At 31.7% G+C, this 13,561-nt stretch overlaps 1 protein-coding gene across 13 annotated transcripts in view; it reads right to left on the bottom strand.

Moving 5' to 3' along the window:
- Window positions 1-13,561, bottom strand: part of Arb2a (ARB2 cotranscriptional regulator A) — a 474,828-nt gene that overhangs the window by 391,918 nt on the left and 69,349 nt on the right. For 10 of the 13 annotated variants that reach the window (XM_027927921.2, XM_027927922.2, XM_071612416.1 and 7 more), the window contains 2 exons: window positions 4,942-5,043; window positions 2,936-3,036 (listed from right to left, as the gene is read on the bottom strand). In XM_027927921.2, coding sequence (XP_027783722.1) covers window positions 2,936-3,036; window positions 4,942-5,043 — 203 coding nt within the window. The remainder of the gene's footprint in view (window positions 1-2,935; window positions 3,037-4,941; window positions 5,044-13,561) is intronic. The other 3 variants (XM_071612418.1, XM_071612420.1, XM_071612419.1) reach the window with 1 other exon arrangement.

Here is a 13,561-nt window from a genome sequence, read left to right as displayed (position 1 = left end):
TTACTTATACAATAAGTTTAATTTACATAGAAATGATAGAGTATTCCAGGAACAAATCTTAAAAACAATTTCTGCTGAATGACTGCTATAATAAGCTCTTTAAGAGACAAATAAACATAAACTAAAACAGCAGTTCTGAAACATATATATAGCTCTCAGCTAAAGACAAAACTTGGTATTAAGTAGAAAAATGCTAAAAAAAAAAAAAAAACAGAAGGGTTTTTTTTTCTCCAGATTGCCAGTTGAAGTTAAAATGTTCCTTAAAACTTCAATATTAAGCATATCAAAAGCTTTTATTAAAGCATGCATTTAGGGAGAAAACTCAGATTTGTACTCTCTTTTGACTTCTCCCCTTGACCCACTGATAAAGAGAGAGGATGATTTCAGTGCATCTATATGCAGAAAAACTAGAACTAGAAAACTAGAAACAAAACACTAAGATACTTCTAGAATTTAAATATAAGTTTATCTGTTTGAACTCTTTAGTTCTACAAGATCTTCCGCTTTCTAAATTATACTGAAGATTCAATATAAAGGTTAAAATTTTCTAATAGAATGTTAAATATATACTATTTCTATCAAATAATCTTAGTCAATGAAGCTTTAATAGTCCAAAATGATCTTAAATTGGATTGAAATAGAAATAATTAAAAAGTTGTTTAGCTTTACAAACAGGAAAGTTACATTATAGTTTTTCTTTCTTATAATAATAAAATATCCCCCTTTATGTTTGAATTTCTAAATTTAGGAAACTCTTCTAAAATATACATATTCAGAATTTATACTTAACAATGTATGAAATTCTATTACATTCATTTATTATACAACAAATATTATAAGGACACAGGAAAGAATAAATCTAATCAAAGAGGTGAAAGATCTCTACAGGAAAATCACAGGACACTGAAAAAAAGAAATCAAAGTCAGAAGATAAAAAGGCCTCCCTTCGAATAAAATCGTGGCATTTTCAGGTAAATGGATGGAGTTAGAGAAGATAATGCTAAGTTAGCCAATCCCAAAAGTCCAAATGCCAATGTTTTCTTTGATATAAGGAAGCTGATTCAAGATGCCCTTCAGCGGATGAATGGATTAAAAAAAGTGGCATATATACACTATGGAATTTTACTCAGCAATAAAAGAGAATAAAATCATGGCATTTGCAGGTAAATGGCTGGCATTGAAAAAGATAATGCTAAGTGAAGTTAGCCAATCCCCAGAAAACAAATGCCGAATGTTTTCTCTGATATAAGGAGGCTGACTCATAGTGGGGTAGGGAAGAGGAGCATGCAAGGATTAGATGAACTCTAGACAGGGAAGATGGGAGGGAAAGGGAGAGGGCAGGGGACCGGTAAGGGCTGTGGAATGTGAAGGACATCATTATCCAAAGTACATGTATGAAGACTCGAATTGGGTATCAACATACTTTATATATAAACAGATATAAAAATTGTGGTATATATGTGTAATAAGAATTGTAATGCAAAAAAAAAAAAAACAAAGTACATGTATAAAGGCATGAATTGGTGTGAACATACTCCATATACAAAGATATAAAAAACTATATATGTAATGCATTCCACTGTCATGTATTTTAAAAAATAAATCAATAAAACTAAAAAACAAAACAAAACAAGGAAGCTGATTCATAGAAGAATAGGGAGAGGGAGCATGGGAGGAATAGTCAAACTCTAGATAGGGCAGAGGGGTTGGGGGGAAGGGAGGGGACATGGGGTTATTAATGATTGTGGAATGTGATGAACACTATTATCCAAAGTACACGTATAAAGACACAAATTGGTGTGAATATACTTTGTATACAACCAGAGATATGAAAAATTGATCTAAGAAACACTAACTTCATAAAACATTAATCTAAAAACATTGTAATAATAGTTAACTGCTGTGATTTGGGGTGATTAATTAGAGCCAATTTGATCATGAACACAAATCTGAATGCAGGCACAGTGGTGGTAATGTAGATAATACAGAATATGCTCTCACTATATAAATAATAATTAAAATGAAAACTCAAAATTATTTTAAGTCTCATAGAATAAAGTCCACCAAGAATAACTCTGTGACCTCCATATAACCAAATAATTAAGTATATAATCATAGGAGAAAGAAATCATTTACACACTGTATAATTTAACAATATACACAAGCTGGGTTTAGACACAAATGATGTTGAAGGATACAGGCTGAGAGTAAAAAAAAAAAAATGTAGATGCCAAAAAAGGACAAGGTATGTTTGGAAAACAGCAACTTGTCCAAGCAAGTTGGTACACAAGGCTCATGAAAAGGAGTAAAATATAAGCCACATTTAAAATCAATTAAAAAACACTAGCTATACTACAAGGCCATTATAGAAAGATTATTCTATAATAAAAATATAACCAGTTTACACAATATAATTCAAGTGGAACTGGGAAAGATTTTTTTATAACTTTTTTGTTCTTATTAGTGTATCATAATTAACATAATATTGGGGTTCTTTTTGGATAACCATATATGCATGGAATATAAACTGATCTACTTTAGTCCCTAGTACTTCCCCTTTGGCTCCCTAACTACCTTTCTCTGTTCTCCTTCCTATACTTATTGCTCTTTCTTCTATTAATTCATAGTTATTTTTTAAATTCCTGCTTTATGGAGATACATAAAGGTGAAATTCACTGTGGTACATTCACATATGTACATAGCATAATTTTTATATAAGGCAGAAATTATTCTGGTCACTGAATATGTTCAAATTATAAATGCTAGACAATACTGTCAATAACTCTCGAGGGTCTTTGTGAGATTTTATACTGCTTATAAAATAACAGGTTGAGCCTGCATAATCTTATAGATGCCGTCAGAAGAACACGGCATTTATTTATTTTGAATATTTAAAATTGGAAAACACAAAGTTAAAAGAGTATATGTGACATACCTCTCCCAGAGCCTCATATCTTTTCTGGTTCCATCTGTGCAAATCTTCCCGGTAATTAAAAACAAATGGTTCCCCAGTTTTTATGTGTCTTAACTGCCCCTCTAAAAAACAACAAAGAATGTTGCTATAATTCAGAGTTAATTTACAAAATATCAAAGTAAAATAAATAATGCCTGATAAGAATTTAAACATTCTCCTCAGAACAGTTTATTTTTCCCTAATTCTTTTTCAGACTTCAAAATGGTACATGCCCATTGCTATTATAGAACAATAGTCCCTAAGTAATCAAAGCGATTCTTGATTTTCATTTTACTAATATAAAGCACACTATCAATATTTTAGGTCCTATTATAAATAAGAATCTCTACCAGATATTGCCATCAAAATGGTGCTAGTCCTCAAGGAGCATAGAGCCTACATACCTGTGGAATAAAAGCATAAGCATTAAAAAGCTAAATAATTTTTCAGAAAGTTAAACAAAACCAAATGAATTAAACAAACAATCTAAAAAGTTCTATAGGTGATTCATGCAGACAATAATGTCTAGGATGATTTTGGGAAAATGATGAATCTCTACAGGTTAGAATAAGGTTCAGAAGGTTTCTACATTTGTCAAGTAGGTCTTGAAATATGAGTAAGATATCAAATGGAAATTGGAGAGAAGTAGTGAGCTACTACAAATTTAGATGAACAAATCATACAAATCAGAGGTCTGTACTGATAATGACTAAGCTTTACTAATAACTCAAGCATACAAGCAATCAAGCTGCATAAGTACAACAGGGAGAGATCGGGGATGTTCTGACATTTCCCCCAAGGGCCTTTCCTTTCACAGTATAGTACTCTTTAGCCCAAACTAAATAAGGTCACTTACATGAGGTAGACAGATACCTTCACACATTGGTGAATATGTGATCATAAAATATTTCCATATTATATGCCAAAGACTTACATTGCTTATGTGATAGTTTTCAGAGCTATATGCCCCATACAACAAACACCATAGGTCTGTTTACTATGAGTAATGTTAAACCAGTCATCCTGCTGAAAGTATTCCGCAGACAAAAGACTCTACTCATAGCAAATATTCATCTGATTTACTAAAAAGTTTAATTGTTAGCATGTTTACAAGGAGAAAAGACTAGCTACCTTTTCCTGGGAATATTCTTCTGGTAATCAGGAGCGAAACGAACCATAGGCCAATTGCTTTAACATTTACTCCCCACGAGGCAACACAACATTATTACTTACACATATATTGGTATAAAATATTCTTTATAAAAATCATGAAAATTAACATCTGTTAATTAACATCTTCTGTTGAAACTCACTCAATATTCTAGCATTCAGAGACTGAAGCCCTAACACCTATAAAGGGATATCCACTGATTCAGTGATGACAGATCATCAATTTGATTAATGCAGAGCAACACGTAGAAAACTACAACTCTAATGCCACCTACCCTATAATAACATCACCTTTCAAGTGTGACAGTATGTTATTTATTATTCCAGAAATATACTTTAATCAATTGATGATATGTTTTTCCACATCTTAAGTACAAAAGTTATTCTTATTAGAACCTAATTAGTAAATTCTAAGATAAGGATGTTGCCTTAAAAATCATGGAAAATTGAGTACTTTGTTTTAAAATATTGTCACAGATAATTATTTCCAGCCACTTCACTTTTACTGTGTGAAACAGTAACATCTTTCAGTATAATTTAGTTAGGAGTTTCCAATGGATATCAGAGAGTTGAATACTCAAGGTTGAAAAGCATAAACTGAATCAAATTCACGTCAATCAGTTAACATGACTTGACAACTATAGGAAATTGTTACTTGGTTCTTTCACTCAAGTGAAGGATTTTACCATTCAAGGTTAAGTCATTATTTCTCAAAAGAAATTCATAAAACATTCTAGCTGACCTTCAAGGTAAGCAAATATCAATCCTATGCTATTAACATTGTAAAATAAATTTTGCATAGACCATATACCACTTACTTTCATTAAAAGCGTATTCAAATCCTTCCAGGGTATCAGGAAAATCAAGAGGTGGTTCATCTTTTTTCATTAGTTCATCCAAATCTATTCTAGATAATAAGTCTAGAAAAGAAATATGAAACTTATTTATATTCATTTCATAGTTAACAATAAAAATTATATTTTAAATTATTAAGTATTCTTTTGTTCTATTAAGTTTTTATATATTTTTAACTGAAAATGCAGTTAATTTTAAGTCCCAAAATGCTATATTATGATCAAGCACAATAAGTACTTTAAAAATAATAGTTCTCAAAACAATCATGACTTATATCTGATAAGACACTATACTAAATTAACCTCTCTTCAAAATAGAGATCTATTATTGTAAGTTTTAGAAATTAATATCACTTTTAAAAGACCATTAAATCTTACATCCAAATGAAACCTTATGAATGAATGAGGACAATTATTATAAATCTAACAGTAAATCACATTAGATTTGTAATGAAAAATCTAATAGTAATATAGCATATTGTTCCATTTTTAGGGGGAAATAGTAAGAAGAAATATGCTAACTTGAGAAAACTGATTGACACAAAATAGTTTATTCTTCATTAGGTTTGATTTCACACAATCAAAAATAAATCTGCAAATGATTTTTTAAAATAAATAAAACTCCAAAATTTTATTTTGGAATGGTTTTAGATTTATGGAAATTTTGAAGGATAGCACAGAGTGTCTGTATGCCCTTACCTAGTTTCCATAATGTTCACATTTATGTGGCCATAATACACTTGTCAAAACAATGAAACCAACTTTGGCATATTCCACTGACTAAAGCCTAGATATTATTGATATTTCACCAGTTCCTCCATTAATGATCATTTTCTGTCCCAGGATTCCATTCAGGAATCTAAATGGCACAAAGTTATCATTTCTCCCAGGTCTCCTCTGTCTAGTCTGTGACAGTTTCTTCCTTTCCTTCTTTTCTGTGACCTTAACATTTTTTTAGGATAATGATCAGGTGTTTTGTAGAACTGTCCTCAATTTAAGTATATCTGATGTTTTTATAGATGAAGTTTATCCTTTCCCTAGTTTAGAATTATGAGTTTCTGGAAAGAAAACCAGAAAGGGAACTGAACTTCTTAATACATCATGTCAAGAGGAACATGTATCCACAGAACATCACTGGTGATGTTAACCTTATCACGTGGTTAAGGTTGCATTTTCCAGGATTCTCCACTAAGTTACTATTTTTCTCTTTTTATATATAACCTGTTCTTTAAAAGCAACTAAATCTGGTCCATTCTCAAGAAGAGAAGGATAGAATTATGCTCTACCTCCTGGAGTAAGGAACATCTACATACATTATTTATAATTCTTATGTATAGAAAATTCATCTCTCCACATTTACATAAATTACTATTAATCATTTATATCAGTATAGACTCATGGATATTTATTGTATAGGTTAAGTAAAAATTCAATCCTGTGCTTTTTTCCCTCCAAAATTGTTCCAGCCATGGTCACTGTAAGCTCTTCTAGTTGTCTCCTGTGACCTTTTGACATAATATTATCTTATCTGTTTTCTTGAGCATTTTCTTACTTTCTGTGAGCTCCAGTTTCATCTTGTATGTTTACTACTCCAGCCCTGGAATAAGTCTATCAACAAGTATTTAATGGTATCTCATATAAGAATGTGACAAAAGTTCTCACTGTATGTCATCAGAATCATTTCGAAAATCAAAATTTAAAAAAAATAAACTTCAAATATATACAATACAAAAATGTAAATCAGATTAATTAAATAAACATATCTCCCAAAACCTAACTCATTGCTCCCTTAATTTTTTGCTTTATCAACCTTATAATATTCTGTTTTCCCTTTTTCTCCACAAAGAACAGTGTGAATACAGAAATGTGCTTTTTTTGCTTTGCTCAAAATATTCCTACAAATGACACACTAAACTAAAAATGACATTCTTAAAAATTTTCCACTGTCAACTAGAATTCCTGATACAGAAATTTTTTATTTCATTAGCATTGACAAGATACATAGAAAGGAACTGTCAGAATTATTTTCCTCCTTTGTTAAAAGAAAGCAATGCTGTAAAATTGTATTTTACTCTGAAATCAGGTTCTAAATGCAGTGGATAACTCCAAAATCAAGTATAATTAAAGATATCTATAGAAAATTCCCTCAATAACCAATAAAATAGAGCAGTTGAATCCATACAACCTAAATTTGCATCAGATATGACACAACTGTCTTTTTCTGAAACGTGGCTCTAGTGATTAAAGTGATTTAGCAACTAGAATTCTAAACCTAAGCATATGCAACAGTAGTACAAAAAATACTCTTTCATGCCCAAAAGAACTAAAAGTAGTGACTCAAACAGATATTTGTAAACCAGTGTTCACAGCAGTAGTATTCATTATCATCAAAAGGTAAAGGCAACCCAAGTATACATCAACAAAGGAATAGAGTAATGGTTAATTTTATGTATCAATCTAACTAGGACACAGGGTGCCCAGATATTTTGTAAAACATTATTCTGGGTGTGTCTGTAAGAATGTTTTCAGATAAAACATTTGAATTAGTTGATGAAGTAAAGCAGATTTCCTTCTCCAGGATGTGTGGGCTTCACTTAATGGTATGAACGCCTGAATAGAACAAACAGGCTGAATAAAGAAGAATGAACTTTCTGTCCTGCTATCCTTGAGCTGGGACATTGGTTTTCTCCTGCTTTCAGGCTTAAACTGGAACTTACACAACCAGCTCTCTCACAGAATTTTGGGATTGGACTGGAACTACACTATTAGCTCTCCTTCCATAATGCAAACTTGGGAGTTTTCAGCCTTGTTGTTACTATGTAAGCCAGTTCATTGCAACACATTTTACACACACACACACATACACACACACACACACACACAACTGGTTCTGTTTTTCTGGAAAACCATGGCTAATACAAATAGATAAACAAAATATGACATATACATACAATAAAATATTATTCGGCCTTATTAGGAATAAAAGGAACGGCATTCTGACACAACATGAAAGTACCTTGAACACAGTACGTGAAGTGAAATTAACTGTCATAGAAGGACAAATATTGTACAATTCCATGTATATTAGCTACCTAGAAAAATCAAACTCATAGAGATGAAAAAAAAATAAAGTGGTAGTTTCCAGGAGACAGGAGGAGAGGGAAATGGGAGTTAGTATTTAAGACAGTTTCAGTTTCACAAGACGAGACAGTTCTACAGATGCATGATGATGAAGAATGCACAATATGAATGTACATAATGCCACAGAACTGTACACTTAAAAATGGTTTAAATTTTGAATTTTATATATGTGTATCTTGCCACAATAAAAAAAATCACTTGGATTCTTTATTAAAATTTATTACCTAGATGAGTAAACCATTACTGGAATTCTACTTCTGGCTAAAATAGAAAAACAGGAACTAGATTCTTCCTACTTTCCTTAAATAACTAGGATACTACATGTGAAAGAACAGTTTTCAGAGGTTGCACAAAAGGCAGAACTGTGTTCACTGAAAGAAACAAATGAGACAAATCTTTCTATTGCACTAGTTTATTGTCTAGAGAAGGTTGAAGACACAGGAGAAATAGAAATGCAAACAAAGAATGAGAATCCTGCTAAGTGAGAAGATATAGATCAAAATTTGAATAATCCAAGGTGACTAGGTTTGGGTGCAAAAACAAAAGAGGGCAAAGGGTACAGTTTATTCAGAGAGATTACTGAGCAGAGCTACAGAGTGATTTTATTCTGTCTCTGACTAAGTATTTATCCAGTACATTATAGGAGAGGAAAACAGGACAGGACAGGGAAAGAAGCAGGCTGAATGATTCCTGAAGTACACATAGAGCTACAAATAGTCTGTGCATTCAACAGTCAGAATGAAAAGACTTTATAATATGAGAGATCAGATAGAACTCTCAGCTCTATTTCTGGTAGCCTGAATTAACCCCACCCAGAAAAAGAACATTAAAAACTTCCATATCAAACAGTGGTTCCATTCCAAGTTTTCTAAGGAATCTCCATACTGCTTTCCAGAGTAGTTGCACCAATTTGCAGTCCCACCAGGAATGTAGGAGTATGCCTTTTCCCCCACATCCTTGCTAACATTTATTGTTGTCTGTATTCTTGATAACTGCCATTCTGACTGGTGTGAGATAAAATCTTAAGAGTTGTTTTGATTTGGATTTCTCTAATTACTAGAGACGTTGAACATTTTTTCATATAGTTGTTTATCAAATGTATATCTGCTTCTGAGAAGTGTCTGTTTAGCTCCTCAGCCAATTTAATGATTGGGTTGTTTGGGTTTTTTGATGTTAAGTTTTTTTAGTTCTTTTTACTTCCTGGAGATTAGTGTTCTGACATGCTTATGGCAAAAATCTGCTCCCAAAATGTAGGCTCTTTCTTTACCTCATTGATTGTTTCTTTTACTAAGAAGAGGCTTTTTAATTTAGTTTGATTAATTCTTGATTCTATTTCTTGCACTTTAGGAGTCTTATTAAGGAAGTAAGGGCCTAATCTGACTTGATGATGATTTGGGCCTACTTTGAAGAGTGAAGCAGGAGACATCACAATACCAGACCTTAAACTATACTACAAAACTATAGTAACAAAAATGTCATGGTACTGGCACGAAAATAAATATATAGATCAATGATACAGAACAGAAGACACAGCGAAAACCATACAAATAAGCTATCTCATACTAGACAAAGGCTCCAAAATTATACATTAGAGAAAAGATAGCCTCTTCAACAAATGGTGCTGGGAGAACTAGAAATCCATAAGCAGCAAAATGAAAATAAATCCCTACGTCTCACCATGCAGAAAATTCAATTCAAAGTGGATCAAGGATGTAGGAATTAGACTAGAGACCCTGTGCCTAACAGAGGAAAAAGTAGGCCCAAATCTTACTCATATTTGATGGGGAATTAAACTCCTTCCATGACAAGGATAAACAAAAAGAATATATGACAACTAAGCCAGCACTACAAGGTTATTCAAAGGTAAATTGGACACAGAGAATCCCCAAAACAAAATCTAAAACTCTCAAATGAAGATCAATAGAAGACAAATCATCTAAATGAGAATCAAGGCAGAATTAAATACAAAAAATAAAAATAAAAATGTTAGCAAAACACAAACACATAGCCATAGTAACACTCAATATAAATGGTATCAACTTCCCATTTAAAAAATATAGATTTGCAGAATGGATCAAATACCAAGATCCAACTATATGATATTTGCAAGAAACTCGCCGCATAGATAAAGACATTCCAAGGCTGAAAATAAAAGGATGGGAAAAAGTATTCCATGTAAACAGACTCCAAAATCAGGCCAGAATAAGCATTCTCACATGACAAAGCTGATTTCAAGCAAAAATTAGTCAGAATAGACAAAAGGGGCCATTATATCCTAGTAAAGGAAACAATTTAATAGTTAATATATATACTCCAAATATCAATGCACTCAATTATGTTAAAAAAAATACTCCTTGACATGAAATCCCAGGTAGACACCAATACAATAATACTGGAAGATTTCAATGCAGTCTTTTAATCAATAGAGGCCAGTAAAGCATAAAATCAATAAAGATATATAGCTAGAACCCAATACGATAATACTGGAAGATTTCAAGACACCCTATCATCAAGAAACAGGTCATTGAAGCATAAAAATCAATAAATATATATAAAGCCTAATAATATTACAATTCAAGTGGACCTAATAGACATCTACAGAGTATTTCACCCCAAAACAGCTGATTTACCTCTCAGCAGCTCATGGAACCTTCTTCGCAACAGACCACATTCTAGATGAAGATTCTAGGCAAATACAAAAGTAAGTCTAGAAAACTTTTTTAAAAATTTTACAATCCCGTGCATCATATCAGACCATAATGTAATGAACTAGAAATAAACAGTAAGAAAAATAATAGAAACCACAAACACATGGAGAGTAAACAATATTCTTTTAAATGAAGAATGGATCAACACATGAGAAAAGTAATCAGGAAATTATTAGAAACAAATGAAAACAAAGACACAACATATCAAAATCTCTAAGACAGTATGAAAGTAGTACTAAAATGAAAATTTATTGCAATGAGTGCATACATTAAAAATATAGAGGCCCCAAATAATAAACTTATGCTTCACCTCAAGGCCTTAGAAAAAAATAACAAACTCATTCCAAAATCAGAAACAGAAAATAATAAAGATCAGAAACGAAATTGAGGAGAAAAAAAAAAAAAAACACCCTCACAGGATCAGAGCAACAAAGGATTATTTGAAAAGACAAATAAGATTGATAAATCCTTAATCACAATAACCAAAAGAAACAGAAGACCCAAATCAACAAAATGCCTAAAGCTCAAGAAATAAAATAACAAAATGCCTAAAGCTCAAAAAATAAAAACAAGAATAAGAGGGATACTATCAAACCCAAATCAACAAAATTCAAGATTAAAGTAGATATAAACATAGAAATTTCTGAAATACAGAGGATCAAAATTAGATCAAAAATTTATACTTCAATAAACAGCAAAATATAGAAGGCATTAACAAATTTCTAGACACATAAGACCTGTCTGAATTGAATCAGGAAGACACAGAAAATTTAAATAGACCAATACCAAGTAATAAGATTGAAAAAGCAATCAAAAGCCAACCAACAAAGAAAAGACAAGGATCAGATGCATTCTCAGCAGAGTTCTACCAGACCTTTAAAGAAGAACTAACACCAGATTTCCTCAAATTATTCCATGAAATTGACACTGCTGTGTCTAGATTATGTCAATTAAGTTAAGTTGTGTGTAATTATTAAGATGATGAGGATTCCTTAATGACCAATTGATGTATCTGGATGTTAATTGAAACAAGCTGCGTATAATGAGTTAAGTGTATATATACCTCTACTGTCCAACAATAAAGTGGCTCCCACTCCTGCTGTATCAATCTTCACAAGTTGCTCATCACCCCCATTAGTTTGCTGCAGCCAGACTGCGGCAAGTTGTAACAGTAATGGCATGGTACTGGAATCAATATAGACATGGAGACCAATGGAACAGAAAACACTGAGACAAACCCAAATACTTACACCCATTGATACTTGATAAAGATGCCAAAAAATGGATTTTGGAGAAAAGACAATCTGTTTAACAAATGGTGCTAGAAAAACTGGATACTGCCATGTAGAAGAATGAAATTAGATCCATATCACTCACCCTGAAAAAACATGAAATCAATATGGATAAAAGACATAGGAATTAGTCCAATAAACATGCAATTGTTAGAAGAAAGTACAGGGTCAACATCCCAACACATAAGGATAACAAAATGCCTAAAGCTCAACAAATAAAAACAAGAATAAGAGGGATACTAGCAAACTAAAAAGCTTCCGCACATCAAAGGAAATGATGAAGAGTGAAAAGAGAACCTACAGAATGGGAAAAAAATCTATGCCAGCTATTCTTCTCTACAGAGGGTTAATATCCAGAATATATGAAGAACTCAAAAAACTCAATGCCAAAAAACCAAATAACCCAATTAATAAATAGACAAAAAAATATAGAAACTTCCCAAAAGAGGAAATATAAATGACCAACAAATGTATTAAAAAATGTTCAATATCTCTAACAATCAGGGAAATGCAAATCAAAAATATACTAAGATTTGGTCTCATTCCAATTAGAATAATTATCAAGAACATAAACTATAATAAATGCTGGAGAAGATGTAGTGGAAAAGATACACATTGCTGGTGGTACTATAAATTAGTACAACCACTATGGAAAGCAGTGTGGAGATTCCTCAAAAAAACTAGGAATGAGAGAAGGACATTTCATACTACTTAAGGGAATTATACATCAATAAGACATAAAAAATCATAAATATTTATGTCTCAAACAATGTAGAATCTACATACATCAAAAAAAAAAAACCCTTCTCAACTTCAAGAATCAAATAGACCACGACATAATAATACTCAGTGACTTTAACACACCTCTCTTGCTACTGGAAAGATCTTACAAACAAAAACTGAACAAAGAAACTCTAGATCTAAATAATATAATCAATAATTTAGACTTAAAATATATATGTAGAAGCTAGAACATGTGGAGACTACATAAAATACTATTGAATGATGAATGGATAACAGAAGAAATCGGGGATGAAATAAAAATACTTAGAGGTAAATGAAAATAATGATACAACATATCAAAATCTCTGGGATATCAGGAAGGCAGCACTAAGAGGAAAGTTCACTACACTGGGCTCATTCATTAAAAGAACAAAAAGTCAACAAATAAATGACGTAACAATACAACATAAAGCTCTAGAAAAAGAGGAAACAACAACAAAAACAGAAGACAGGATATAATTAAAACCAGAGCTGAAATCAATGAAATAGAAACTGAAGAAACAATTCAAAATATTGACAAAACAAAAAGTTTGTTCTTCAAAAAAAACAAATAAAATTGATAAACTCTAGCCATACTAATAAAGAGAAAAAGAAATAAAACTCAAATTACTAAAATACATAATTAAAAAGGAAATATCACAATGGACACACTGAAATACA

The sequence above is a fragment of the Marmota flaviventris genome, chromosome 5, assembly GCF_047511675.1.
Source record: "Marmota flaviventris isolate mMarFla1 chromosome 5, mMarFla1.hap1, whole genome shotgun sequence".
NCBI lineage: Eukaryota > Metazoa > Chordata > Mammalia > Rodentia > Sciuridae > Marmota > Marmota flaviventris.
Note: the sequence above shows the minus strand (reverse complement) of the source record. Positions and strands in the feature narration are given on the sequence as shown.